The sequence below is a fragment of the Chrysemys picta genome, chromosome 4, assembly GCF_011386835.1.
Source record: "Chrysemys picta bellii isolate R12L10 chromosome 4, ASM1138683v2, whole genome shotgun sequence".
In the NCBI taxonomy this organism is placed as follows: Eukaryota; Metazoa; Chordata; order Testudines; family Emydidae; genus Chrysemys; species Chrysemys picta.
The window spans coordinates 42606506-42630965 of NC_088794.1; the positions used below are offsets into that span (position 1 = coordinate 42606506).

A 24460-nucleotide genomic window follows, 5' to 3' on the forward strand; every position below is an offset into this window, starting at 1 on the left:
GCTGTCCATCAGACTTGCACATTCATGAGGAAATATTCCCTACATTGATTCCATAGCTAATATGACTCTTCTAAAGCTGTTTACAGTGGGAACCCTCTTGTTGTGAAGAACAACTCTCACTGGAACAGCAGTTTGCCATGTTTTGGAAACGGTTCAGAAATCTAATTATAAATATTTTCACTGTATCCAGTTTTCATTAAGTGAGCTACTGGATCTCCTGCAGTATATAGTTCATTGATCATTTAACCTAAGTTAATGAAAAATATGATGTGCATACAGCCTTGACAAACCTCTGGACGACCTTTGTTGTTCAATCTTTAACTTTACCCAAAATTGGAGTATTGGATATCCTAGTACATGCAGAAATGTTGTCATGTCAATGGACCAGTGATCATTTTTTGTCAAAACATAATGTGTCCTTTTACCTCAGTGAGGATTTGATATATTATAGAACTTGGAAGCTTAAGGTTCTAACAAAATTGGAATGTGTGCTCTGAATATGTAATTGTGCTCTAGCATTTGAAGTTATTTTCTCTTTTATAGGCTGATTGAATCCAGTTTGGGAAGTGTTGCCACAAAGTTTAATTTCTTCATTCACAACCTGGCTCAGCTGCGTTTTTCAGGCCTACCTTCCAATGATGAACCCATTCTCTCATTTTCTCCCAAAACCTACTCACTTAGACAAGATGGTCGAATTAAGGAAGTGTCAGTGTTTACGTACCAAAAGAGGTACAACCCAGATAAACATTATGTAAGTGTGTGGATTTTTTTTCCTGTTTGTAAATACTCACTGTGCTCACTGCCACCTCCATACTTCCTCTCCACCATTCACTTTAGTCACATGTTCTCTTCCTCCAAATAAATTCAACTCATCAGCAGAGAATTAGTCTATGCCCCAAAAGTAAAAAAGCAAAACATAGCTATTCCTAAATGGGTTGATTCCATTGTTTCTCTCAGCCGCATATTTATCTACCAAGAATGGGAACAGAACATTATAGTGTACATAATTAATTTTAGTGTAGAATACATTACGGGCTTACTATAATTCTTCCTAAATCAAACATTTATAACCAGGAAATTAAGAGTTAAGATTAAATGTGATTTTAAAAAAACACACACGTTAAGGTATGGAGAAAATACAGTTAGTGTACCCAAACAACCCTGTAGTAACACTATGCAATAACAATATGATTAAGGTTGTGGACCAAGATTAAATTGTTTTTAAAGACTCACTAGATTTTTTTTTTCTGCATGGTGTCACTACAGTTATGGTTATTGCAATGCCCTAACTGCATTTCCATACCTTAATGTGTTTAACTCTGAATTTCTAATATAATAAAATACATAACAAACCATCGTGTTCCTCTTGGAATGTAGCTGCTCTGCCAGTCTGTTCAGAATCTTTCACTTGGGGTTTTGAGAACCAGAACACAGACTCTAGAGGCAGCAAGCATTGGAATCTGCCATCCCAAAATTGGGGGACTCAAGCCACAGATCCTGATCATGTTGGACAGGCTATGATTTCAAGAACCCCATGATCTTTGAAAAAGCAGGCTTGTATTTTCAACTTTAAATGGAACATAGTACAACTATGCAAATCTGAAACCAGAATTGTCCAATTTCCAAAGTTAGTGTTGTATTTCTGATCCACTGTATAGTGCTCTAGTCTAGAATACTGGTCTCAGGCTGTTGTCCTAATTAAAATTTCCTCTAACTGTTATTCTAAAGCAAGAGAATGGATTACCATATATACTTGTTCATTAGCCCGTTCATTTATAAGCCGACCCCCCAAAATGGATAAGTAAAAATAGCAAAAACTGTATGACCTTTTCATATGCCGACGCTATATTTCAGGGATTGCAAAACTTTGGCTGCGGCCCGTCAGGGTAAGCTGCTGGGGGGTTGGGATGTTTTGTTTACCTGGAGAGCTCCCATTGGCTGGGAACGGTGAACCGCGGCCACAGGGAGCTGAGGGGCTCCATATCTGTAGACGCTCCAGGTAAACAAAACGACAATATATTAGATATTCAATTAAATGATTCCGTAGAGTTTAAAATCATCAAATTTTGGTGTAGACTCGTTTATAAGCCGACCCCCGTTCTTTGATGCATCACTTTTTTACCAAAAATATTCAGCTCATGAACGAGTATATACGGTAGATACCAACTGATAGCCAAGTATAGATCATACATATCTTTCATCTAGTTCAAATGATGTGAATGATTGTGTAAGTCCAGGGCAGATGCACCAGCTGGGAAAGGTAAAATAAAGCCCAGACAACAGTTTGGTGCAAGACTCTCTCTTTCCTCAGGTCTGGCTTTATCCTCACAAAAGGATTCGAATCAAACAAAACAATTAAATGCTTGGTCCCAGCCACCAGAGGCCTTTCTAGATTACAGCAAGCTAGGAGGGGAGAGGGCACAACCTTCCCCCAGGATAGTTTTTTCCTGCTAATGCCTAGGTCTCTTGCCAGGTCCCCATGGAGTGGCTTCCTTCAGGGTCTGACCTAAACCCTCATCTTTCCCAGATTGAGCCTGGAGAATTTCTTTATATAGTTTCCAGCAGCCAGTCACATAATGCATAGGTGACCCAGCTCCATCATGTCTGGAGATGACAACTCCAGCTGTCCCTCTGTTTTTAAGGGGGCTAGATCACTACTGTATACTGGCCACACCTTGTGTTTAGAAGTCGTGGTATACTTAACTCATGTGGTACAAATGAAGTCACTGAACTTAAATTTTGATCCAGCTGACCAATGCAGGGTATCCAGCGGCAGCTCCTGAGACCCACAGCGCTCCAGTACTGCAAATATATAAAGATCCTCCAACATGCCAGATACAAAAGCCAGCTGCCATAAGCAATCTTCAAGTAGCTACATACGATTAGTGCTGAAATCAAAAGGAATAGGGATAAACTTATTGGGAAAGGGCTTTTCAGTTGCAATAAACTTCCTTAATTTACACTAAAGGCGGATTAATTTAAACTAGAAGAAAAAGTGAGAAGATTAGATTATTTCATCAACCTTGCATCACTTTGACACATGTAGTCTAGATAAACTATAATACTTCATAATATACTAATGGAGTCACTGTAATACATTTTACTACTATTAAAACTTCAAAAAGTATGGTGAAACTTCCGGGAGTCTTAGTGAGAATTATCAAGTTGCTGGATGAGTGAGGGTCTCTGGTATTCCTTGATCTAATCAGGTAAACTTTGGAGTTCTTACTCTTAATTTACTAAACTTTAACCAAATTTCTAAACTGCAAACCCTTGACACTATGAACATCTTCCTATTGACAATTTAAAATTATTTGTTTTTCCTGTCCTTTCTGCCCAAGCATGAGAACTTTCTTAACCTTTAAGATGACCTGCTGTCATCTTTGTTGCCCTGCACAGCACCCTCTCTTAAGCAATAACCATCCTATGGCTTAGTGACCAGTACCACACATAATGTTATGAATGGATTTATGTAGATTTGTATATTGCATTCTACATGTTGTGTATACTATCCTTTTAATAAAATCTAATATCTGGTTTTCCTTTAACTGCTTCTCCCCACTAGTCTCATGGGTTCATTGATTTTTTCCCCCCCCCTCCCCACCCCTATCCCCCTGTGGAACATACTCTCTAGCTTGCTTTATTGCCACATAGTGATTAAACTGCATTTGTAGAGCCCAGTGCGGATACAAAATTTGTATCCACGTCCAAACTGCATACATGGTCTGTGGATATCAGCAGATTTGCAGGGCTCTATGAAGTTGCAGTCTGCCAGCCATATTACATTTTTAAAAAAAAAAAAGTTGAATCATTGAGAATCTGAGGTGTTCGTTATTTACGGTCTCCAGGTTTAGTATTTTCGCTCCTAGAAATTATGTTCTGCTTATACATTTCAAAAGTATTTTAACTCTTTGATTCACAGAGCTCCTAAACTAGTGTCCTAGTCTAAATCCTATCAATATAACCAATTATCGTGAATGCTGATAATTGAACTTTGCAGACAAGATATTTTGCCCAACTGATGAAAGGCTAAACTCACAACTCTATTAAAACTAGCTTCGTGTTTTTATCCATACAAACCCAAGTCCTGGTGTGGGATCTGAACCCAGAACCTCCAGGTTTAGAAGGGTAGAGTAACAGTGCCAGTTTGGCTCAGTAATTTTCTTCATCTGTATGTACTAATACATAGATCTACATTACAGGATGAACATATTTAATGTCCTTTATGAAGACAATAGGGGTGTGTGTGTGTGTGTGTGTACATACTTGCTCTCTCACTCGCCACAATTAGTCTTGGAATACAAATATTGCACAGAAAAATCTATTTGGGTGGAAAAACAGCTGCTGTTAATTAATGTCTTTAAGTATTCTTTTTTATTGGCAGATCTATGTGGTGAGAGTCTTGAGAGAGGGACAAGTTGAACCAACATTTGTCTTCCGGACATTTGATGAGTTCCAGGAACTTCACAACAAACTCGGTATTCTCTTTCCTCTTTGGAAGTTACCAGGGTATGTTCCTAATTAACTAAGACACCTCCTGTCCTTTATGTAGACAAAGGAATTTTATATTAAATTTTCTTTCATGGAGTTTTTTCCAGTGTTGGCATAAGTGTTAAAAGGGGAAGTTCTCACCCTTTACTCTGCTATTGGGCTCACATCCAGAAATATATCTAATCATAGATGACAGACAGTGGCTAGTTTTTCTCTCTTTGAAGAGGGGAGGTGTTTCTTTGCTTAGTAAGACATCAACTTGCTGTACTTGGTTTTCCTAAGTTCAAATCATTCAGATATACAAAGCATTTCTTATTTTAAGACTTATCTTTAGTTCCCTTTTGAAAGCGTTTCAGAGCTGCTAACATTTGGGTCACAACAATTTCCACGATGCCCTGATAAAATTAGAATGAAAATTTGGCAAGTGGCCTTTTTGTAAGGGATGTACCTTTTGCCATCCCTATAAAAATCCACTCGAATTTGACTAAGATCTAAACCTTTGAATAATCAGTTTGCATATGTTCAGTAGAGACTTCTTATATTTTAGCAGCTAAATTCCCCAAAGACTTTGTCCACATTGAGCATGCTTCAGCCCATAACTGATGAGTACTTTCTCTGCAATTGCTGCTGTGGGCTGTACCAGGGCCGATCTGAGAGCAGGGACCTGTCTTTTCTGTGCTCTGTGATGCCCCTGCTGGGCCAAGGTAGCATGGAGGAAGAAGCTACCTGATTCAGACAAGAGCTGCACCTGTGGGTGGTAGACTGGGATAAAGTCTCCCTATCTCTGCTGTCAGAAAAGATCTGTGAAACCCACTGAGCAAGTGTCCCATCCCGCTATGGTGCTAGTCCACATGCAGGATGATAACCTATCAATCAACCTGCTGTCATTCACTCCATTAGCTCAAGTGGTAGAAGTTTGTGCGATGGCTCTGAAGATTCCAACCCTGCTGAGGACCCATGTGTGTCGATGTGGAACTTCTGTCTTTAGTTAGCTTTTTTTAAAAACCTAGGTTTCTCTCACACACGTGCGTGTGCACACACCCATGTTAAGGTTGCAAAGTTAAGCATTCAGAAGTTAGGCAGTGCTAGAATTAAGGGTGGCCAGGCAACCTTAATTCGGTTTGTGTATAAGCATTATGATGTAGTCATTGGTTACATGAGCATATGCGTTTTTTTTCTTCTCACAGGACCCCAGCCTCATTCAGTGCACAGGCTGGACCTGCTCTGGGATGAAGGGGGTTATGTGGTGAAGGAGGTTGTTGTGTGTCAGACCCCTGCTTCATAAGGTGGTAGGTGTGTGTAGTGAATGAGGCTGGAGAGGGCAGGAAGACAAAGGATGGTCTGATTAAGGCAGTTGAATGCTGCCCTTGAGATTTGTATTCTATCCCTCATTCTGTCAGAGTTCCTTTGATGCTGGGCAAGTCACTTAAACCTTTTCACAGATAGTGTGTTCAGTTTTTTTTCTGGGTGCTTGACTTTAGACCCAGGGGTCTAATTTGCAGAAGGGCTGGACAGCTGCACCTGAAGTCAGTGGAAGCTATGCTTTAAACATATAAGGTTCTCTGAACTACATTGAACAATCAGAAAACAAAATAGTAAGTAGCTGCTTATTAATTGTGCATTGACTAAGGCAAGGGTCTCGTGGAAGGTATGTCATGTACTTAGACTGCATCACAACGCATATACACAAAGGAGTTGAATTCAATTTGCACCTTGACTCTGACACTTACGAGCATGTGGCTTTGCAACTTTAATGCTGTTTGAATGTATTTTTTGTGTGTAATGTTGAATATAGCAAATGTAATGGTGTGCTCATAAAGCAAATACACTACTGTGCTTTGTCTCAAGTCATCGCCAAGAATGCATATCACCAGTTCAGGATTTAAGTTGTACTTAAATCTTCACTTACGTCAGTAAAATTAGCACAAAATACGTCTTGTCATTCTCTTGCAGCTTTCCTAATAAAATGGTTCTGGGAAGAACTCATATAAAGGATGTAGCAGCCAAAAGAAAAGTAGAGCTGAACAGCTACATACAGAGTTTGATGAACAGTTCAGCAGAGGTGGCAGAGGTGACTGCTCAAAGCATTTAAATACAATTAGTTCTCTCACATTTTAGTACATTTTAAGCTAACATGTAACCTTTTTCCCCAAATGCAGTGTGATCTTGTTTATACTTTTTTTCACCCTCTACTTCGTGATGAGAAAGCTGAAGGAATAGATGGAATAGCTAAGCCTGCAGGTAGGCACACAAGTTATTTGGGGGTAAATTGAATGACTGCAATATAACACGAAAAACTTGAAAGTACTGCACAGTATAAAATCCATCTTTTGATTCCTCGGTTTAATCATTTTCCCCTCATGAAAAAATAATCAGTCTTCATATCAAATTCAAGCCTCCTTTACTTTGAAAATGTCTTTCAAGGTAAATCCTACACCATATGGTTACAGATCAATCAAAATAAAAATTGCACATAACTGAATTTCTTGCTTATTTTTAATGCTTTTATTAATCAGATCAAATAAATACTCCAATTTTCTCACTCTAATCCTCCATGTTGATTCCTGTTAGAATATCTATTCTTTCTGGGTACCCAGACCTTGCCAATTTTGGAGGTAAAAAGTTCCTGACTCACTGATTTAAAAACTGAAAAAAGGACGTGAACTTGGCATAAGTCTTACATTTGTCAGTTTTCAGTACACTTAACTTAGTACAGTGGTACTGATGGACAATTGTGTGACGGATAATAACGTGTGTCCATATTTTTAGATGCAAGTCCATCAAGTCCTACCTCAGGCAAAGTGGGAGGAGAAGTAAAGTTGTCTATCTCATATAGAAATGGCACTCTGTTTATCATGGTGATGCACATTAAAGACCTGGTGAGTGAAGAAAGTGAACCAAAAATTCACAAACTTGTATTATGTGAATGACTGATATAGAATGCTGTGGGATGTTGGTGTGTATGTGAGACAGAATGGAAGTATCTTCTTAACTCACATTTGTCTTCAGTTAGTCTGATTATGAGCAGTTGCTCATATGTTAGGTAATTGGGGTGAACATAGACTCTAATGCATTTCTTTGGAGGAAAAGATATTCAAATGGAATACATTAAAATACAATGAAGGCTAGTTGTTCTGCTCTGTATTTACAGGTTACTGAAGACGGTGCAGATCCAAATCCTTATGTAAAAACATACTTACTTCCAGATATAAACAAAACATCTAAACGCAAAACCAAAATCACACGAAAAACAAGGAACCCAACATTCAATGAAATGGTAAGAAAAATCAGTTACCTGGTAAAGATTCCATAATTTTCTTTCATAAATACATGCTGGTGACTACAGTTTATTTGAAATACTGGTAAATTGCTGTCAAACACATCTCAGTAAATTGCTTTGCACCTCTGAAAGCTCTGTACCTTTATAAATGTGCACACTCCTGTTCCAGATTTTTTCCCTCCCTTTCTTACCCCATAATCCAAAATAGATTGTAACTCTGGAAGGGGGAAAAAATCTTAGACAAATATTGATTGGCATATTCTAATTAGAATTCACAAAATGCATTGGCCATAACCCGCATCACTTGCTCTCTGGTTGCTCTGAACTGATTGGATTTAGCAATCATTTCACTTACCCAGCATCTTCCATCTGAGCTCCTCAGGATACTTTAAACAAAGTTACACAACACCCCTCTAACAGATAAACATCCCCTTTTTACAAAGGATAACTGAGATGCAGACTTGCCCAGGGTCACACAGCAAGTTGGTAGTAGACCCAGGAGAACAACCCAGGAGCCCATCCTTTGCTTTAACCACCAGCAGTCCTTATAACTTATTCTGGACATCTAACAAATAAAATGTCTTGGCTTTCATTGGCTGTGTTTTTTTCATAGCTTGTGTACAGTGGATACAATAAGGAGACTTTGAAGCAGAGGGAACTTCAGCTAAGTGTGCTCAGTGCAGAATCGTTGCGTGAGAACTTCTTTCTGGGTGGAGTTATGCTGTCCCTAAAGGATTTCAACTTGAGGAAGGAGACTGTTAACTGGTATCAGCTGACTGCAGTGCCATATCTGTGAACTCCTACAGTAGAAAATAACAAAAGTGAACCAGTTCTGCACACTTGTGTTTGGTGCATTTTTCCTACTTGAAAATAACTTGGACATTTTAAAATGAGACTCTGCGTTTCAACACGTGTTGGACCAACCCCTCACCAAGCTGAAACTACAGGATTTCTAGAAACTACCTGTTTTAGGCTTATGTGATAATATCCAAGCATTAATGTAAATTTAATTTTTGTAATCATAGTACTTGTGGGTAACTAAAGTTTTAAACCATCCCTGGAATCTTCAGGTAGCTTATTCTGGCTTTACTGTATCAGTTCAACCACATTTAATCACTTGCCCTGTGGATATAGTATAAGTAATCTTTTCTGTTACCTGTTACATTATATATGGCAAGGTGCTGTAGAATGCCAGAGGAAAGATGTGGGGGGTTTCTGATGATATATCCACTATTCACCATTCATTGGTGCAGCAATGATCAGTAAAATATCAGTGGTTGCACAAACTGTCAGAAATGAAATTGGACAGAACAGCTGGAAAAATTGTTACATTCGAATCTTGCGATTAAATGCATCTGAAACATTTATCAGAATGAGTGCCATAATGGAAGTTGTAAATAATGGTGCCTTACCTTATAATTCAAATGCTTCTTGTACCTCATTTCTGAAATTTAAAAATAGTTACCTGTTAGCCAGGTTTAACAAACTCTTATCCAGCTCTTTAAAAGAGGCAGATGCATGACACCACCTACTGAATCTTTTCTTTGGGAAACTTATTAGGTTTCCTAGACATAGTTTGAGTTTTATACCAGCTATCTGAGTAAGATTAGTCAGTTCATTTTAAGTGAAGTCCTCTGTGCAAGTCACTGATGATTTGCAAACTTTGAATGAAGACTGGTTGTTTGTGGTGCCATGTGAGTGTGTAGTCTTCCAGCATTATAAAACGGTTCTTTAAAATTTCAAGGACCTCCATAGTGCAGTCAGCAAATGCATTCGCGATTCATCTAGGGACTTGGGTTCAACTATCGGGTCACAAATGATATTACACATAAGAAAATACTTTACCCCACAACTTCACATAATTGATTCTCCCTACTTGAAAATCATAGGACACCAAGAGCACATATGTTGCAGGTCAGAAATGATTTGCATTGGCAGATATACTTGGCTCATACTAGTATTGTCAGTCCCTCACCGCTTGTAAAAATAACTCTATTGATAAATTTTATTCCCTTATGTGATACAACAATATTTAAATTCAGAGGGTGCAAATACAATTTACTGTCTCATGCATGTTACTCCACTGGGTCTGGCTGCACTACATGTATAGGTTTCTTATTCACCTATCAGTTTTATGGTGACCACAGTCTGTTCTCTTCGGACAAAGCTGTATGAAGACTGTAAAATCACACACTATAATTTTTAGCACTGTTTTAGAAACAATTTCAATGAAGGCTGACCGTGATAGACTATAGTACTGACTGTCACTAGCAAGGAACTTAAAGTAAAATATGCAATGATGAAGACACAGCACAGGAAAGTCACAATCTATTTTATTTGCCCAGCAATAAAATGCTTTTTAGATTCTCCCCCCCCCCCCCCCTTCCGTCCCCCCAAGTACAATGACCAATCATCTTTCCAACCCAGAAGAGCAAAGTACAATTGAAAAGTACACTTAAATCTTCTTTTGGTGCCTAAAACATTCATGGTCCAATTTCTTAGGAATTATTACAATAAAAATCTAAGAATGTCTTTCTGAATGTTAAACTGGGTTGTTACTAATAGGAGTTAGTTAAAATAAAATCCGAAATCCCAGTTTTATTAGCTATTGTGTGCATAATTTTTTCCTTCAGTATATAGCATGTAAATAGTAACATACAGTAAATATAACTAGATTTTATTTCCTGCTCACTTGATGCTTTTGAGACTTATTCCATTCCATCATCAAAACCACAAGTCACGTAGACACAGGAAAGTAGACTACTGTTTTTGTGAAACGTTCCATTGTTAAATAAATTGAAAGCAATACATACTGCCTTTTTGCAGTGTTATTACAGCACAGTGTCTTACAGCACAAAATATAAGTAGAAACTTGATGCTTTTTTAAGAATTTGATTTTGCGACTGACAGTTGTCTGGACTTCAGTTAGAAAATATGTAGTACTGTATGATTGTTAGCATTTGTCCTGACTTCTGGTTAACAGTGTTCTTCATAGCTCAACTGATTTCTGTGCCTTTCCCTCCACTCACAAAATTCACATTGGCTCAAGCTTTTTAGGATCATGTTTTTATTTTTTGTCTGTAAAATCTAGTCTTGGGTCCTCAGCAAAATACTAGAGGAACAGCACTGAATTTGCATCTCTTTGCACTATTCTTGAGGGGTTAGAAAAAAATCAGTGGTCAAGACTTTTGAGAAACTGTTTCTTTTCTTATTAAAGGATAAATAAAAATAAGCACGATAAAGGAACATACTAAAATTGGGATGAAATTTGTCAGAACACTCATTTGATGTTTTAAAATGAATATAGTCTCAACAGCTTTTTATACCTTGTTTGATCTAGTAAAAAGATTACATTTTATGCAACATATGTGGCCTGCAGCCAGAAATAGAATTGTCTCTAAGGAGCATATGTTTTGATATTTGAAAATAACAGCTTGCTCTACGAACAGTTACCACCTCTTTTTCTCTACTAAATAACCTAACCTAGGACTTTGCACTGATATTTTTATTACTGCCTTTTTATGATCTACAGGTACCTATATGTAGAAGCATGTGTGATCTTTGATAAAAAGTTCATTTCTCTATTTTTAAAAATAAGGTTGTGTAGACATCTCAATATCTTGCCTTAAAGTGACTGCTCTTTCTAGGATTCTAATATGGTGATTTTTTTTCAAATTAAATAAATCTTATTTCTGGTATTTGCAGGATATGCATGTTACATAGAGGGGAAAAATGTTTGGGCAATGTTGCACCATTCTCATAATCCACAGGAAATTAATTTCCTTGTATGCTATTTACTCACATACTGTGATTAAAATAGTGTAAATATTTCATAGATGGTATTGGTAAAACTCATTGGGAGCAAATATGGTAGTTTGCCTCACATTATCTATACATCTGTAAGAACCAAATATTTCAATTATACTGATAACTAATAAAGATGCACAATATTGCCATCAAAACCCTACCTGTAATGAATGGGTTAAATGTGACTCCATAACTGTCTTACGATTACATTAAACACTATTCTGGAATAAAAAACTTGTGCTGTCTCTTTTCCCTCCCTTCTCCACTCAAACAGAAACCTCTGAAGCCAAACTCTACCCTAAGATGTGTGCAACTTTATTTGAAAGCCAAAAGGAAAAGTCTACATGTGTCAAGATACAACTTGGCCTTAAGTATTCAAAATACCTAGTGCTGTATTGTGCACGCTTGACTATAAAGCTAAAAAACAGCAGATTTATTTTTTTTAGTATGTCAGTATTAAATTAACCCTAATAGTGAGCATTGTAAACATCCTAGTTGAAACTTTCAGTGCAGGGGATTTAGCCGGTATCTTCCATGGTTAGGGGTTCATTTGTGTCATGGAAGTCCAGATTCTGTGACTTTTGTGGGGGCCAGTGTGGCTGACCCCAGGGCTGCCCAAGCAGCTGGCTTTGGGGCCAGCTGCTTAGGTGGCCTCGGGGACAGCCAGACCTGCTGCTGCTGGAGTCGCCCCACACCAACCACTGCTCGGGCAGCCCTAGGAAACTAGCCCTGGGGACTGCCTGAGCAGCAGCTGGTGCGGCCACTTCCCTGGGGCAGTGGTCGGTCATTGGTCTCCTCCCTTTCCGCTCCTTTCCCCGCCCCCCTCCATGCAGCTAGTGCTGCCGCAGCAACCTCTGTATTTCTAGTGTCATGGACAGGTCACAGGCCCGTGAATTTTTGTGCATTGCCCATGACCTGTCCACGACGTACTATAAATACCCATGACTAAATCGTAGCCTAACTTATGGTTCACTTAAGCATATTCTATCAAATTTGGGGTTAGGGTTCCTCTCCTCACCGGGAAACCTCAGTATGGTGATAATCCCACCAAATTATATTTGTGTGCATGTAAAATGCAAAACACTTATTTCTACAGATGGGCAGTGGGGAAGGGGTGGAATCATCCTTAGAAACCTTAAGGAAGGGAGAGTATAGAAGAAAAATAAAGTAGCAGATTTGTGGTCAATAAAAATAAATTAGCCCTCTCCTGAACTTTGGGAAACCTAAACTCTGTACATAGAGCTATGAAAGCCTTAGTTAATGCAGTGGCAATCAGCAGCAAAAACCAAAAGCTACCATTTCCAACTATTACTATATCTCATGAAATCAATAAATACTACTTAATTCACTCAGGAATTAATCCTTCCATTTCTTAGATATGCATGTATGATTCTGACTTAGTATGTTTCTTCTTCCTTCAACCTGATACTTTTTTTTTTTTTTTTAAAGGGCAACTAAGATTAACCTCTAGGAAGAGTTTTTAAACCTGTATCAAACAATCAGCTCAGGTCAATGGAAAGTGGTTAATTATAATTTGTCCTTACTGGGTTAGAAGTCCAGTAACACTCAGTGAATAATGGATAAAGTAATATTACTTGTATTCAAAAGACTTTCCTCTGAAGCCTTCAACTTTTTTAGTATTTTCCTCCTTCCAGAATCACATTTGCACCAACTTTTTTCTAAAAGAATCGTAGTGGTTAAAGTGGTAGGATTAAACAACTTTCAAGACTGATTCTGGCCTGCATATGTATACCTGCCTTTGGAAATTTCCACCACATGCGTCTAATGAAGTAGGTATTCACCCACAAAAGCTTATGCTCCAATATGTCTGTTAGTCTATAAAGTGCCACAGGACTCTTTATTGCTTTTTACAGATGGGAGTAACAGGGATAGGATAGTGGTGCAGATGCAGCTGTCTGTGCTTGTCTCAACTACCAATACCTAACAGCACTGCAGCCTGGTGAACATGATGCACAGATGTTCTGAGCAAAACACCTGCTGGATGCTACAAGAGTAAGTTGTGCATGGCCCATCTGGTGCTGGGGTTTACAGAAAGGGGTTTCTTCCCCTGGCAGGAGCTGAGTGCACTGTATAAACTGCAGCACTCAGTGTCCTGACTTGCAAGGAAAAATGAACCATCTCACATAGTCTAATCTTTTGCATCTGAAACTTACAAATTATTGGAAATGGCAAGATTCAAAGAATTTAGTCAACACCTGTGGAAATGTCACCAGGAGAAAATAGCCACTTTAGAACATTGAGCATTAACCAGACTAGGAAACTGCAATACTTTTTTAGGGTACTAGATTAATGGTAAGGAATATATTGCTTGGCAGGCTAGGACAATTGGCAGTGCTGCTTATTCCTAGGAGGAAAAATATTTCTTTCACTCCCTGTGCCTACTCTGACCACAGAGGCTACTTATGCACATGGCCTCATGCTTGCTGTCACCTTCTTCCCTGGCTATTTACACAACTGTTGCATCTTGCCAGAGTTGCAGAGGTGAGTGCCCTGGGGCCTAGTCTGGATATGGTGAGAAGTGTGACATGAGCAGGTGTGGGCAGAGGCCCCATCTGCTTCTGACACAGACTAAGGTGCTGTGGGCACCCAGGCTTTTACTTTCCCAATTTAACAGGGGTTAGAGACCGTGTGCCTTGTTTTGAGGACTGGAGTCTCGGTTAGTGCTGTGGGGGCACACAGTGCCTCTTTGAGTCTGAGCCTCGAGTGGGGCTGTTGCAGTGCAGGCTCCCACCCTAAGCACGGCCAGCGCGGGTCAGACGAAAGGCCTGTCCCGCCCACGGTACTGTCATCCACCAGTGGCTGGCATCAGCTGCTTTAGAGGCCATGAGCAGCCGAGAGCTGCTCGAGTGGATCCAGCCCTCCCCCAGCTCCTGCCAGCGGGCCAGGCCCACCCGAGCATGAGGTTGTATCTGACCAGCTGGACCCAACCTCCATGAGTGTCGCTGATGCTTTTGTAAAGCCGGTTACAGTTTTGGCCTTCACGAGCCCCCCGTCCCCGCGCTCCCCGCCCGCGTTGCGTGGAGAACTTCCCGGGGTTTGCTTTACGCCTGCTGCCTGCTACCGGCGCTGGGGAGGGTCAATTAGAAGCGGTTCGCTGGCGCCCAGGCCGCTCCCCCGTCAGGCGTCCCGCTCCGGCAGCTGTTCCCGCCCCCTCCCCCGGGCCAGCCGCGGCGGGAGCTAGTGGGGCGGGAGCCCTCCCTCCCGGGCCTGTCTGTGCCGGGGGAGCCGCAGTGCAGGCTGGGATTTCTCGCCCGGCCCCAGCGCCAGCTGGGAAGGCGCCTCCTGCCGCAGTGCATGCTGGGAGCCATGGTCCTCCCTCGGAACGGGTGAGGAGAGCGCCTCTCTGGTTGGCCGGCGCGCAGACAGGGCGGAGTTACGCGTTGACGTCTCTTCCGGCGGAAGGGGTGAGCCTCGGCCCCCGCCTCCCTCTGGTCTTTCTTTCGCTGCCCGGCGCCATCATGGGTCGCATGCACGCTCCGGGGTAAGCGGCGGCGGCGCCGGTCTGTTCCCGGGGCCCCGCGCGGGGAGCCGCGCCTAGCGAAGCGGGAGCGGCCGGAGTGTCCCGGCCCCGCGCCGCGCAGAAGACGGGCCTGGCCGGGGCGGGCAGAGTGAGGCCGGGGCGTCCGGCATGGCCCTGCGCGGGCCTGAGTCCCGCTTTCGAGCCCCGCTGGCGCGAGGGGCATGTGTCGGGTTCGGCCTCGGACCGCGGGGCTCTGCGGCAGCGCTGGGCCCTGCACCCCGCTCGCAGCCGAGGGCAGCGCTGGTATTTGGGTGCTGGCACCACCCGCCCCGCAGGTTGCCCCTGCCCGGCTGCAGGGATAAACCCAGATCCCCTGAGTGTCGCTTGTAAACTCCTCCTCCCCCCCCAAGTTTCACAGTGGCGCTTGTTAAAGACCTCGTCCTAGCCCAGAGCAGGGGAGCGCCGAGCAGTTAATGGGGTGGCCACGCTGGTGAGGGCTCATACATTGCTCCAAAGGAGGGGGAAAGGGCAGTGCGGGAAAGTAGGGCAGATACACTGAGTGGCTCGGCAGTAGTGACCGTGGTAAGTTACAGTCCCGGGGGTTGCCACATTTATGTGTCGCCCTGAGGTCTAAAATTTAAAGATTTTTTTTTTTCTTTAATTTTTCCACTCAGTATCGCATGTCTCTCTTTTCAACAGGAAGGGCCTGTCCCAGTCAGCCTTGCCCTATAGGCGCAGTGTGCCCACAGTAAGTAAACATTTTGGTTGTTTGTCATATTACTTTCACCTCTTGACCATTGGTTTGACTTGACTCCGGTGTACAGTGTTAAAGGATCTGATTTTCACACACACGCTTCCAGTTTGGTGGATGCAGCATTATGCCCCCAGTGAAAACAAAGCACAGCTTGTAGTGTGTAGATATTTAGTTGCATGTGCTGACAGATAGTTTGGTGTCTAAATCTTACGAATTTGGCTTTTCAATAGAAAACTAGGTCCTAGTGGCTGCCCCATTTCCTTGGAAAGAGTTCATGCTCTCTGCAGTTTATGGGACAGTTCTGTATCTTTTCAGTTACTTTCACAAAACTTCTGTAGGCAGTATCAAAGACAAGGGATTGACTATACTTGGAGAATATGTGGCTTCCTAAAGACGTGTCTGCACATGGACACAGGAAACTTTAACTGAAGGTGTAAATGTAAAGCACACTAACCACTTATGCAAATGCTTTTGTCCAGATGTAGTGGCCTTACTTCACTTTAGCTTAATTGTGTAAGTGAATTAAGCTAAAGTGAACTAAGGCCACTTTACTTCTGAAAGAGAGCATTCTCACAGGAATTTAATGTGTTCTACGGTCATAACTTGAAGTAACTGAAGATAACTTTCCTGAACATCCTCTAAGAATGATCTTAGCTGTGAATAGAGCACTGAGGTGAACCCTGCAGTGCTGCTACCAGAGCAGTCTTTCCTCAAGAAAATCTTAAAAGGATGACCATTAGAAATGTTAGTCATTTAACTTAATATATTTGTATTTAAAAATAGTTTTCCTTTGCAAGTTACCCTTTTAAGTTAAAGAACTACATAAACATTAACCTACTAGGCAGAAATTGTTGTCCCATGCACAAAGTAAACTAAAAATATGGAGTAACTTTTCTCTATCTTAATTTCTAGTGATAGATAATGGAGTAATAGATAAGGCAAACTGGCTGTTTTTAGGTTTGAGATCCTCTAAGGCTCCAGTTAAATTTCAGTAATGCTAAATTCACTTTATAGATTTGCATTACTTTTTTGTATGTGATTGTTTTGTTTGACAAATCAGACAGTAAAACCAGGTAACTACTGGAGACCATATTTGAAGATCCAATTGGAGAGGAACGTCCTTGGTGTTACAAATCTGAGTCCATTTAGTTCCTTTTAGGTTTTCTTATCAGATTGTTGTGGAACTTTAGTTCTCCACGTTTTGTCAGGTAGTGTTCTGTTCACTAAGGCAATCTTTTACTTCAAACCACAAAATGCCTTTTAACAATTCACTCACCAGAACTGGTTTTTTGTATGTCACAATGTACAACGTGATCATGGTAGTTGCACTGCTGCTATGGGTTCAGTGATAACTACCTGGTGATATAATATTTTCTTTACTGTTATGCTGTAGTGCCAGTCTGTTTTGTTGTGCTTTTGGGCACCACAAAGCAGTCTACCTCCAGCCTCTAGAGGAGATTGTAGAGTAATCATGTATGTGCTTCTGATGATTAGCACTGACTGTTCCATGCATGCCACATGCCATTAGTGAAACATGCTAAGAATATCCCCTTTATAGTGCACATAAATATTTAATAGACTATTATTGCATTTCAAAACTATTAGCGGTGTAATTTCTCCTATGCAATCTATACTTATTCATCACTGTGGCTCTTTACAACAATTTTTTTTCTAGTGGTTAAAACTAACTTCTGATGATGTAAAAGAACAGATCTACAAACTGGCTAAGAAAGGTCTGACTCCCTCACAGATTGGTAAGTTTTCTGAACTCTTATAAAGAATGGATTTAAAACAGCGAATCTGGGTTTAATTCTCATTTTCGCTAAAACTTCTTGGTGACACTGTACATCTTAATGTGAAACCTTAATGTCTGTCTGCTTTGATTTTCTTCTCCCCCCCTCCCCTCCTTGTACAATATGGGAGGTCTGGGGAGCTAGGTTAAATTAATTGTTTGTAAAGTGCTTTGTGGTCCAGCAGTTGCATTGCTCTGGTAAGATGTAGGTCTCACTATGATGATTGTTTTCCAACCATTCGCAGTTTCCACCAGAAAGGTTTTCCTTAATGTTGGCTAAACCTTCCTTGGATGTCTGAGTGAGCCTTTAGAATTAGTAGCACTTGTTGGCATGTTTTTTCTGGTATAAAGTATGTAACTTTTAATTTCAGGTGTAATCTTAAGGGACTCTCATGGTGTCGCCCAAGTTCGTTTTGTCACTGGCAACAAAATTTTAAGGATCCTTAAGTCCAAGGGACTTGCCCCAGACCTTCCAGAGGATCTGTACCACTTGATCAAGAAAGCTGTTGCTGTTCGTAAACATCTTGAGAGAAACAGAAAGGTAAGCTTTCATTGGCCAAGGTCTGAGAGTGGCAAAAGTGTTTTAAAAAAAGGGGGAGTGGGGGTTTACCAAGATAAAGTACCTTAAAAACTTAAGCTAAATCTGGAAGAGTCTTACTTTGCGATAATCAGTTGGATTATAAAGATTTATTTGCTTTTGCTTCTTCATTTGTTTTTTGAAATAGATAAATAGCAACTCTGTGGCTTTACTTATTTTATTAGATTAATTGAATTTTGAAAATGAATCTTGTGCTACTGTTCTGAAATTGCTATACATATTTGAATTAATATTATATACAGTTATACAAAGTGCAGATCAGTTTTTGATACTTAGTGTAGAGTTTGTTTTCTAATCTTTACATGACTGGTGTTGCAGCATGAGCAGAGATTTTCAGTATGCTTCAGGAAATGTTGGCCATTACTTCATCTGAGTAAATGTAAAGGGCACAGCTGATAAAGCTAAGACTTTTATTGCCTATAAAACAATACAAACAATTTTGGACTTGCCTGTCTTGTTAGCACAAATGCTTATCTTATACTTAAGTCTGCATGAACTTGATGGGTCAAAGAGCAGGATTGAACTCAAAAGTGGGGATAGTGGCCCTTTACAATAGCTGTGGGTAATACTGAAATACTTCCCCTTTTACGAAAGCTTGTCTTAAGTGTAAGTGGATATCTTTGGAAGTTATAATGTGAATTTCTTGATTTGATTGTATCTTCCTTTCCTTTTTAAGGATAAAGATGCCAAATTTCGTCTGATTCTGATTGAGAGCAGAATTCACAGGCTGGCTCGCTATTACAAGACCAAGAGAGTACTGCCACCCAACTGGAAGTAGTAAGTGTTTCTGTTCTCTTGTCGGTTCCAACCTGGAAGTCCCACAGGCCTAGTTGACAGTGGAGTTGAATCCCCCACCCTCATTCTAGGCAGGACTCTGACAGATAACAAACTTAGCTAGGTTAGAAAATCCAGTAAATTTGTAGGCTGCTATAGTGACCAGCATCAGCTAGATTAATTTATTCTACAGTATCATACATAAACTGCTATCTCATCTACCTTATTTCAAATATATATTTTTAATCTAAAATTGCCTTTCTCTATAGTTCCCACATTACTTCCATTGCTCAGGTCAGACAGCTCACTATGATGATTGATTTTTTTTCAACCATTTGCAGTTTCCACCAGAAAGGTTTTCCTTAGTGTTGGCTTAACCTTCCTTGGATGTCTGAGTGAGCTCCTGTAATTCTGGAAAGCCTAAAATCAGCTAGTTAGACTGTTAAAAATTACTGCTATTGTAGCTGTTCTTTGCTCCAGTCAAATATAACAAAGCTGATTTGAAGCAAGTTTGTTTTTGTTGTTTTGGCAACTAACTTATCTGAGAAGTTGCCACTGCACTGGCAATATCCAAAATGAGAGGGAAATAATTTTCTTTTCTTTATTTTTTCAGCGAGTCATCCACTGCCTCTGCTCTGGTCGCATAAGAGTTCACTCTTCTTTTTACTGAAAGAATAAAGTCACATTAAAGACCTGTGTTGTCTTCTAAATTCTGTGTGGAAGTTTTAATAAATAAGTTTTGGGAAGCTGGTGTAAATTATATCTAATATTATAGAAGGGTGCTTGTTAAAAAATGGAGATGTGTAGTATACTGGATCATATTTGGACGGATGTGAAGTGAACTGGATCATACCAGCTTGAACATATTTTATGTGGTTCTCATTGAAGCCTGTGCCCGATCTGTGAAGCTAGTGAAAGTAGCCATCTTGCTGCTGTACCCCCAGTTTCTGAACTATTTGTTCTTACCTTGTGGTTTTACAATAGCACGTTCCTCTTGCTGCCACAACTTAGAAAACAGGTAAACAATTGATTTGCCTTTTCTAATGTGGCAAATTCAAATTGAGCTGCTGCATTTCAATCTGGGAAAGGGTTGGAAATATAATAGTTGAATCTAGCCCTTGCAAGGAGAAATTGACTGGTATTTGACTATTTGTTAGACCCTCTTAATACCCATAATGGTTTCTGTAGTATATGAATTTTGCAGAGATTCCCATGCCCTTAGCACTATTTGAATCTAGGGTCTGTGCTGTTAAATCAGCCACTGATACAAGAAAAATAAATAACCCAGTTGCAGTTGTACAGGTTGATTGAATATAGTGGTATCTGTTCCATCTTGTTTTAATAGATTAAGAAAACCAGTTGTAATCCTGCTCTTGTGCCAGTAAAATCTGTCCATTGCCCTGCTCACTGCCTTTTTAAAAAAGCAGGTTTTCAAAACACTTGGAAGGTTACAATTTCTAAATATTTTGGTTAGATGGCCTGACAAAGGGAAAAGTTTGTGCCCCCTTCGGCTTTCTGTACATATAAAGCAGAATTTCTTGCCTTAAAATGTTAAATCTAGTATCCTGTTTTATTGGAGGACCTAGACAGGGGCTTGAAAGCTTCCACAAAACGATCCTTACCTGTTGTAAGTTGAGCTCTCGGAAAGGGTGGTTGATTTCAGGAGCAAGCTCTTCCTCAGTGGCAGTTCTCCAGTCCAGCTATGTTCCTGTTGACTTGTGCTGACCTAAAAAAGCTTAACACCGTACAGCAGCTGAGGTTGCTTTATGTATATAGTAGAAGGATTTGCTGCAAGCTGGGAATGGATGACCGGATGCATCACTTGTTGATTACCTGTTCTGTTCATTCCTTCTGGGGCACCTGGCATTGTCCACTGTCAGAAGACAGGATACTGGGTTAAATGGATCCAGTATGGCTGTTCTTGTGAGATCCATTTGGCTTAGGATGCTATCCTGGGACTGGCTATCAAGGCCTGGCTGTGTCCCACTTCCTGTATGACAGTTCCTCTGTAAAATTAAGATAATAGTACTGCCCTACCTCATGGGTGTTATGAGGATAAATATATCAAAGATTGAATAGCTCAGGTTTTATGGTAATTGGTGCCCAAGTAAGTTAAATTGCAGCAAGAACTTCATGCAGTAGATTTTTCCTTGTAACCTACTTGGTCCAGTGGAACACTTCAGTGGTCATCTTACATCTTGATTGCATTACAACAACTTCTTTCCAAGTAGAATTTCTGAGCAGAGACTGCCCAGCAACCCTAATCTCTACTCCATTTTCAAAGGGTAGGTGCAAGCAATAGTAACTGTAAGGAGTTCTGAGATTTTGACCCTGCTAGTTCTGCAAATGCCTGCTTAAAAGAACTGTTCTGTAGGGGCAAGATACCCACCAGGTACCGTACTGTTAATGCTGAAGCTCTGTTTTAAATTTACTTAGTAATGGCCAAAGCGTATTGGGGGTGGAAAATTGCTTCTCCCTTCACAGCTCCAGTTTTTGTGCCCACAAACACTACTGAATTTCACTGTAGGTCTACCCCCAGGTAGGAAAGCTTTATCATCCCTATTTTACAGGGGGAACTGACATACATTGGCAAAATTGTAGCCATAACCAAAAATGTTGGCATCTGATGTTATCTGGAAGAATTAGTAAAGTTCTAAGTCCCTTAACCACAGGCCCATCCTTTCTTTCTGCAGCTACCACCCTCTTCCACTGTTTTCTGTCTCGATGTTAGGCTTGGTCCACACTACAGCATTAGATTTCACAGCTCTGCTCTGCAGCAAGGGGCTCACAGCTGAAGCTGTGAAATTAAAAAAGGCTGATAGGCTCCCTACCATGAAATTGAGCCTGGCCTCAGATTCACAGCTGGAGCTTTCAGACCCTCACCTTGGGGTAACAGCCCCAACTCTGAGCCCAGTGCTGGGCACAAATGTCACAAGAAGGAGCCTACCAGCCTTTCTTGTCAATTTCACTGCTTCAGCAGTGAGCCCCCCCTGCTACTCCGAGCCTGAGGCAGCTGTGAAATTGACAAGAAAAGCTGATAGGCTCCCTGCTGTGAACACTGCTAGGCTCACAGCTTGGGCAGTCACCCCAGGGTGGGTGGCTCCAGCTGCTGCCCCAGGGAGCTGAGAGCCTGGGTGGCTGCTGGGGTACAGCTGGTTAGCTCTGTGGGTAGCGGGGAGCTGAAGCAGCAGCTTGTTAGCTGTGGTCTGAGCAGAGATCCTGAGCTCTCAGCACCCCGTGTTGCCCCTCTAAGTTGGTGCAAGTGCTCCTGGTGAGAGGACGTACCACCAACAGAAGGAGGGTGATGTGGACAAGAAGAACTGCAGTAATTACTGTGGTGGCTGTAAGTTGACCTAACATAGGTTGACAAGCCCTTAGTGAGCTAACTCCCTTAACACAAATGTTGGTATTGTGCTATTTACATAAAAATACTGAATGGTGGTTTTTAATGTTCATAGTCCATATCAAACATTTGTGGACTAATTGCCAAAAATCTTCTAGAGGTCTCTCCTGAGAAATGTCATTTTGGAGTTGGGAGCAGAGAACAAAGGATGCAGTTTTAAAAAGGACTCTGATAACATTACTATAGTGCATATATTCCTAATGCTTCATAAAATATTTTTCATGAAAGGCCACAGAAAAAAATGTAAAGAGTAAGTTTTGACTATAAAAATTATTCCATATGCAGCTAGAATAAAAGCAAAATGTTATTGATGCTTTGAGTTTGATCCCCAAACTTCAGGATTTGTAATACTCTGTTGCTGTCAAATGCTTTCAAGCTACAGATTCTCTTCTGTATGCACAATACCAAGTGGCCTTTGGGTGCTACCATTCTATAAATATTTGTATTGCTACATAGCTGACTATATGAAGGTTAGTAATTATGAACAGAGATGAGACCAACCCTTGTAGTTCAAATGCTGAGTTGGAAACCATCCAAATTTCCCCTATGGGTTAATGTTAGTTCATTCCTAACACTACCAATGTTGTGTCTAGCTCCCACCAGCCATCCTCCTGGATTCTAATAATTCAGTGCTGGAGATATGTGGATGCTATAGGCAAAATAATACAATTGAAGGAGACTGATAGCCTTATAGTGAGCCTGAGCTGGTTTTTTTCCTTCTATGCAACTCCTTCATTAACGATTCTGTGCAACTTTTGTAACAGTTTGTCCCAATGTCTTTGCCAATATTTTCCTTCTTGCTAAACTTCCTTGGACTTGTTCTTTGCCTGCCTGATGCCCTCTGCCCTAGAGGTGGTTGCATTTCAGCGGTACTGTATGTCTTATGGGCAGCTTCAGCATGTAAAATACTTTGAGATGTAAATGCAATTAGTTATGAAAATTATAATTCACAATTACATAATGCCCCTGAAAAGCACAGGGGCCTGGGGAGGGGAGATGTATGTACTGTAATCTGTAGAGGACTGCCTCCAGTGATTGCATGTGACATACCCACACTTCTAATCTCAGCCATACACCCACGAGTACTTATCTTTGGTGTTATGAGATGTCTTAACAGGCACAGTCCCGGTAGGTGGCGCTCAAGAATATATAGCATAGGGCCTGTAGTTGTAGGACCAGTAAAACTTCTTGTGGTGTGCTGCAAATAGCTTTCTTCTTTTTGTGCAGCTCTTTCCCTTAGCACCTAACAGGTCTGGCCTACTGTGCTGATAGAGGTGCAAGAGCGAAGTCAACAGCTAATATCTTTTGATGTGACAGCACCTTGCAGAGTTGGTGGGAAGGATGAAGAGGCAGGTACCCCTTCTGGCTCTTGCCAGGGGGAAGTTTCTGTAGCCTCACTGACTTATAAATTGCAGAACCATTCCCGTGCTCACCACCTTCAAGTTAGCATGACAGCTGGAATAGCCATGGGAGTTGAAGACAGGCAGTATAGTCTCTAAGGCCATGTTGTTGAGTGACCAGAGCTCAGTCCATTCTCCCTGCTATATCTACTGAGCTGTGGAGCCTGAGTTTAAAACCTGCTATTTTCAAATGTTTAAATTTTCTCAACTTTTGAAAAGTGCTTAAGGGAAAGAGGAGGTTGGAAAAAGTATTTTAAAAGTACAGAAGCCCATCACAGACCTGGGGGGGAGAGAGGTGGTAGCCTGCAGCAGGGTTTGTTTCAGACACCTTAATTTAGAATGTGTATGGGAGGTAAATTCAGAACAGAGCCTTTGTATTCTTCCCAGTGGATTTAGCTGGCCTGAAGATGCTGATACTGATCAAAGTAAAATACTGCACTAGATTTATTTTTAAAAGGTTGGACAATTTTAGGACTAATATTTGTATTTCATCTGAACAATCAAATCTCGGATTTCTGGACATGCCTACAAAAACTGGCTGTTGGAGGGCCAAGATCACTGCCTATCATGCTGACCAATATCCTCTCATTATTTCCTAGTGCTCCCTCCTTTGTCTGTATCCATCTGTTGTTTCTTGACTTACACATGGACCATTAGCACTTTGGGCAGGGTCAGTGTTT

General features: G+C 40.9%; 2 protein-coding genes and 2 non-coding genes across 5 annotated transcripts in view; all 4 read left to right on the top strand.

Moving 5' to 3' along the window:
• PIK3C2A (phosphatidylinositol-4-phosphate 3-kinase catalytic subunit type 2 alpha) overlaps nucleotides 1-11812 on the top strand; it is a 90774-nt gene extending 78962 nt beyond the window's left edge. Inside the window, exons 27-33 of one of the 2 annotated variants that reach the window (XM_005308697.5) lie at nucleotides 544-751; nucleotides 4385-4509; nucleotides 6445-6562; nucleotides 6651-6732; nucleotides 7261-7370; nucleotides 7643-7768; nucleotides 8385-11812. In XM_005308697.5, the coding sequence (XP_005308754.2) occupies nucleotides 544-751; nucleotides 4385-4509; nucleotides 6445-6562; nucleotides 6651-6732; nucleotides 7261-7370; nucleotides 7643-7768; nucleotides 8385-8567 (952 nt within the window). In that variant the 3' untranslated portion in view covers nucleotides 8568-11812. The remainder of the gene's footprint in view (nucleotides 1-543; nucleotides 752-4384; nucleotides 4510-6444; nucleotides 6563-6650; nucleotides 6733-7260; nucleotides 7371-7642; nucleotides 7769-8384) is intronic. The other variant, XR_010600498.1, reaches the window with a different exon arrangement.
• A 3157-nt stretch (nucleotides 11813-14969) lies between these two features.
• Nucleotides 14970-19687, top strand: RPS13 (ribosomal protein S13). Its single transcript, XM_005308698.5, has 6 exons — nucleotides 14970-15080; nucleotides 15759-15807; nucleotides 17489-17567; nucleotides 17977-18146; nucleotides 18880-18980; nucleotides 19591-19687. Exons 1-6 carry the CDS (start codon nucleotides 15058-15060, stop codon nucleotides 19622-19624), a joined length of 456 nt encoding a protein of 151 aa, XP_005308755.1. The 5' UTR covers nucleotides 14970-15057; the 3' UTR covers nucleotides 19625-19687.
• On the top strand, nucleotides 17818-17908 carry LOC112060427 (small nucleolar RNA SNORD14). Its single transcript, XR_002889736.1, has one exon. It is a non-coding gene; the product is annotated as a small nucleolar RNA SNORD14 (small nucleolar RNA).
• Nucleotides 19282-19376, top strand: LOC112060428 (small nucleolar RNA SNORD14). Its single transcript, XR_002889737.1, has one exon. It is a non-coding gene; the product is annotated as a small nucleolar RNA SNORD14 (small nucleolar RNA).
• Nucleotides 19688-24460: the final 4773 nt, after the last annotated feature.

Bases quoted from the DNA above. Each gene is read 5' to 3' on its own strand.
- RPS13 (XM_005308698.5), top strand. From the start codon at position 15,058: ATGGGTCGCATGCACGCTCCGGG. The intron at 15,808-17,488 runs GTAAGTAAACAT...TTTTTTTTCTAG, and splicing joins ATAGGCGCAGTGTGCCCACA to TGGTTAAAACTAACTTCTGA. The intron at 17,568-17,976 runs GTAAGTTTTCTG...TTTTAATTTCAG, and splicing joins TCTGACTCCCTCACAGATTG to GTGTAATCTTAAGGGACTCT.